The 5327-nt window shown below is 36.8% G+C and overlaps 1 protein-coding gene across 1 annotated transcript in view; it reads left to right on the forward strand.

Annotated features, from left to right (window-relative positions):
• Positions 1-4475, forward strand: part of LOC116999849 (hornerin-like) — a 73720-nt gene extending 69245 nt beyond the window's left edge. The window contains exons 65-70 of the mRNA XM_033066861.1: positions 677-715; positions 1136-1174; positions 2376-2414; positions 2960-2998; positions 3257-3286; positions 3658-4475. Coding sequence (XP_032922752.1) covers positions 677-715; positions 1136-1174; positions 2376-2414; positions 2960-2998; positions 3257-3286; positions 3658-3756 — 285 coding nt within the window. The 3' untranslated portion in view covers positions 3757-4475. The remainder of the gene's footprint in view (positions 1-676; positions 716-1135; positions 1175-2375; positions 2415-2959; positions 2999-3256; positions 3287-3657) is intronic.
• The last annotated feature ends 852 nt before the right edge of the window (positions 4476-5327 follow it).

Consider the following 5327-nt stretch of genomic DNA (forward strand, 5'->3'; position numbering starts at 1 on the left):
CAGCTTCAATTCAAGACTCTTCCTGCTAAGCATGTACCTTATGCAGACTGTTTACCACTGATTCAGAAATTACACTAGTGCAAATAGCTGACAGATGAAATGGATGACCAACTCCTAAGATAGAGCTTATTTTTCATTAGTATTACTGTGTTTGCAATCTCACTCTACCATACTAAAAAAATTAATTTCTTTTTACTCGACTGGCAAGCACTGGAGTTCAGTATCACTCTATTAAAAAGATAATCTCATGTAGAATGGAGAGGATTCTTAAGAACTGCAAATCTATTTTTTCCCCAAAACACATATTTGGTAATATTAACAATGTTTTTACAATAATACACATGATGTTCTCTGAACATGTCTGACACACTAGAAAATCACAAATAAATTTGATTTTTTTCTCTAGAATAGAGCCATATGTAAGACACTTTTGACCCATTTATTTATGTAACAGAACAATCTCAGAAGGTCTTTTGTGACTGTTTGCCCAATTTACTACTTTCACCTGTTGAAGAACTTAGAGTCACTGAGTCAGAAGTCTTTCACTGCATCTTTTTAGATTAATATACTTTCCAGATTATGACTGAGATCTACTGTCAAAAGTCCTGTGATGTTTGATTCTGCACAGAAAAAAGTAACTGATATTAATTTTCTGTGACTTTTTTTTTTTTAATAGGGATCTTATCCCTCAGGAAGCAGCCAATATGGTGGGCAGGTGAGTATTCTCTTTCCATCCCATCACTTCTCTTTCCTAATACACTTTCTAGATCGGGTCAGTTACTTGATGCTGACAGATAAGTTTGGCCATTTTATTAAGTTTAAACAGTGAAGGTAATAAGGTTGAAGTCTTTTCAGTTAGGAGAATAGAAGATTTGGTTACAATGAGTTATTGCTCTGTGTAAAATATTCCTTTGAACATACTATAGTTGCCAGGCTGTATTTCATAACACTGCTCTCTCGATTCAAGTTGCCATTGCTGTGGTGTGTAGAACAGTGTAAATTTTAGGTACCCCATTTACCTTTTTTGTTCTAAGAATACCCAAATAAGCTTGTCCCAAGTACGGCAGAATTTATCTCAAGACAGTGATAGAAGATTTTTCATTCAATTAACACCAGTTTGATTGACTTCTTACAGGGCCCATACTCTTCTGGGGGTAAACCACATGGTAAACCAGTAAGTACAAAACATTCAAATTTAGCTTTCTCTTTTCTTATACACCTGTTAAAAAAACCTATATCTAGTCAGTTATGTACTAAACAGTTTTCCGATAATTACCGTAATATGCAAAGAGTGTCACACGATTTACTTATCTGGGATACTCTCAACAAATTCAAACACAATATTTATTTTCACACAGTTCAAAGACAGCACTTTACTATGCAGCCTGAACTTCTAGTAATCACAGAATGAGGCCACTGGATTTGTGTGTGTGTGTGTGTGTGTGTGTGTGTGTGTGTGTGTGTGTGTATAACCTCTGAACAGCTATTTCTATTTAAATTCATAGTAATCATACACTTTGTGCTGTTTTTCATTGATTCTGTATGCATTTGTCCCAAGTATTTCTGTCTTGCTTTGAAGAAAACCCTTTTTCTTTTCAAATGAAATAATAGTTGCCATTTAACAATGCATATTTTCAACTTCGACCATTTCACACTATTCTTTTTACTATGTAATTTGGACCTGCTCTTGCCATTCAACGGCAGTTGATACAAATGTTTCAGCTTATCTCTTATAGAAAACATGTATTTGTTATTAAAAAATGGCCATAAATGTTACATTTTCTAATACATCAATCCTAAAGGTGAGACAATTTCTATACCTATTTGATGGCATTTCTTAAAGACTTAATGGTTGCAACATTCCCTGTTGGCAATGCCATTCAAATAAGCAGAGCCAATTCACCAGAAAACTGAATAAGATGCTTTCAGAACATATATTTTTTCTGTACCCACTCTTATTTTCAACTAGTTTTCTTATTAGAGTTTTCTTTAAGGAGGGGCTGTAAAGGCCTCTTATAATTTTCCTTTTTTTGTTGGCAGTGTCTTTTTTTCCCCCAGATGTAACCATAGACTGATACCAGGACAATTATTGTTCAATTGGACCTTATTATTTTTTTCCATTCCATATATTAAACACAACTATAAACCGGTTCTTTTTTCTTGAGAATTTTGTATTAAATTGTCCAATACAACCTTTGAAAGAGCACCCATAACAAAAAGATGTTAAATATTTGTATTTCAGGTAAGATTTTGCCTGGGATTTTTGAATGACTGGATAAAAAACAGTATTCATTCTTCCATGGTCTTTAATTCCAGATAGCAAGAATATTTAAGCACAAATAGTCTTAGAGTCAAAACCAGGTATCTTTTTTCAGGGTTCCTCTTCCTCAGGAGGCAGTCATCAAGGAAAGCCAGTAAGGATATTCTTCTTTCAGTATTCTGCAACCAAATTAGAAATGGGGATATTGGGTTTTAAGATAGGTAACAATAACTAGGGTGAAATTTTAAATTATGTTACAATGGTAAATGTATGAGAAAAATTACCAATAAAAATTTGAATATTTTGTTGAAACTTGAGGCAGCATTTATTCCTCCCATAGCAAAGTTTTGATATACTCTGTTACTCATAGGAACATGCTTGGGCCATTCTAATAAGAATGACGTATTTAATAATTAGGGTAATTGTTTCAGTTTCCAACCCTATAGTTCAGACAAGACGCATTGCTTTGACCCATTCCTCTGAAACTCTTCATGCAATAAAAAGGACATAGGTGTTCTTATTTGAGACTATTCAATTAAAATAGAGGGAAAAGTGCAGTGAAAATGATAAAATCAAAATCACTATCAGACCTGCTAATATCCAACTAACTAATATTTTCAAGATTGCTGTGTGCTCTTTGGATGCTGTTCACTGCAGCCTTTTATGACAAAATTAAATGGTTCCATAATTATTTCACAGGGTGGCTCTGGCTCAGGAAGCACCTACTCTGGGAAACCGGTAAGAATCCTTTCATCACAGCACTTCAGTCTTCTTCTCTTAGTAAACAAAGAACCTGGGTCCTGGGTAGAGAAATTTTGGGATGATTTGGTCTGAAGAGAACATTCTGTATTAATATTAGCTCAACCTTCCTCTTGAACAACTTAAAACCATGCTGTGGTTTAAGCTATTAAAATCTTGTTGACCACAGGAAAAAACTGTGTTCAAAACCATTGGCTGGGAACACCTCTACAAATTAATTTGTTTGTTTGTTTTCAGCAATCACCTTATTCAGGAGGCAGTCAAGTGGTAAGAACTTTTCCTCTTTGTAGTTTCTACTGGTTTCTTCCTATGAATGTCACAGAAAACTGAAATCTGTCACATTTCCTACATCTGAATAAATGTTTGAGAACACATGTGCAACATAATAAATGAGATAGTCTTAACAAAAATGAAGAGAAGTGGGATCACGTAGATGCTTTACACTTTTGACCCTATCACTGAAAAACGTGTTGATATAAATGTGGCACATGATCTTTTGACATCAGAAGTGTCTACATAATAGATGGGCTAACAGAAAAAGATTTCCTTGAAAATTTCTGTGCTTTTATAACAGCAATAAAGAGAACTATTTAGGAATGGGTTCATTAAATTTCTCTTTTTTTTTTTTTTTTTAATAGAGCTCTGCTGGGAAACACTCCACTCCCCAACTCCTGATGTTATTCAGTGTTTTGAGTGCCTTTGCTCTCTCTGCTGCTGTATCAAAATGGTCTATATGAACTTCTGAAATGTTACTTGACATCCTAAACACGGATTATAATCTGTATTATTAGATTATGTAATGTAAGAAAAAAATACCATTAAGTCAAATTGGCAGATGCTACTTGGCTGTTATGTTGCATGTCTAGCTGATATGTCACGCCCCTCATTAGTTTACCTCTGGTTTTAGTCATTAGTAGATATCATTAGTTGTATCAGTGTTTTAGGCATCATTTTAAGAGAGCATATTGTACCCTACCTGTATGATTTATTTTTATTTCCAATAGGGAACACAGTGAACACCTACCTGAAACGATTGGTGTGACAAGTTAATACTTAGGAAATGTTTGGTTATTAACCAAAGTGGAGAAGGTGAAATAAATTGTTCTATATGCAAACTGAACACTGTGCATGGTAATCATCACATAAGATAAGGTGAAGCAGTTCTGATAAGCAGTTCTCCATGGGACAGAAGAAAAGATGCTGAAGTAGTATTAGAGTATTGGTTTTAGTCTTTTGAAATCAAATGCAAATTCAATATGGAGATTGCAAAACAAAAAAAACCTCTTCAAAACTCCACAGGACTTAAAATTTTTTGGGTTAATTCAAGTTTATTCATTAGAAAAATGAAACAGCTCAGAGCAAAGACATTATGATCTCCATTCAATCTAACTACAAATACCTACAGTTTTGTAGAGAAACATGTAAGTCAAATGTACTCCACATTAGGCTGATAAACTGAAATAGCTGAAAAATAAAGGCTTTTTCCTTGCAAGGAATAGAAAATTAATTAAATTCATAAAACCAATACCATCTTGACTCCTCTCTTCAAATATTTAGTCTAATCTGTGATACCTTGTATAGCTGAAAAGTTAATTTCATGAGTGATGTGTACATCAGTGTGCCCACTGAGATAGCACGGCCCATTTTTGAGTTCAGGAGCAGTTCCACACCTTGCAGCAAACTCTTCTGGAGCAATCAGAGCCACCTTCTGTTTGCTGACACCAAAGCACATTCACCTAGAGCACACTTCTAATGAATGTGTTATTGAACATGTGCCTACTATTACAATTAACATTATTAGTAGCGTGCTTTTCTATCACGGTTTACAATTGTAATTGGTGGGAGAGGTTTCCATTCGAGTTCTCCTACCAACTTCGGCGGGGCCAGGATTTCACCCTGTTGGCATGTGCAGCACTACCCTTTGCCAACACCGGTAAATCAACCTGCAACTGAAGCACAAAGTTACGCCTATATATGATCTTCAAATTTTGGTGGACAGTTTGTTTCTTCGAACACCACAGTAATGTTCTGTTTGAGAGGTCCGTACCTTAATTCGAACCCTGCCATTCTCTAATAAACTTGTGATGGGTTTCATACAAAACTCGCGCCAGCGGCTGCCCAAGCTCCCCGCTCACGGTTCGGCGGAGCACGGCCCGTGCCGCAGGGACTGCAGGCTCCGGGAGCCGCCCGTGCCCCGCGCCGCCGCCCCCGCCAGGCCCTGCCCGGGCCCCGGCCCCGAGCCCGCCCGGCCGCTCCGGCTCTCGCTGCAGCCGCGGCCCTGGGAACGGAGCGGGCGGGGCTCGGCTGC

Source organism: Catharus ustulatus, chromosome 9, assembly GCF_009819885.2.
Source record: "Catharus ustulatus isolate bCatUst1 chromosome 9, bCatUst1.pri.v2, whole genome shotgun sequence".
Taxonomy (NCBI): domain Eukaryota; kingdom Metazoa; phylum Chordata; class Aves; order Passeriformes; family Turdidae; genus Catharus; species Catharus ustulatus.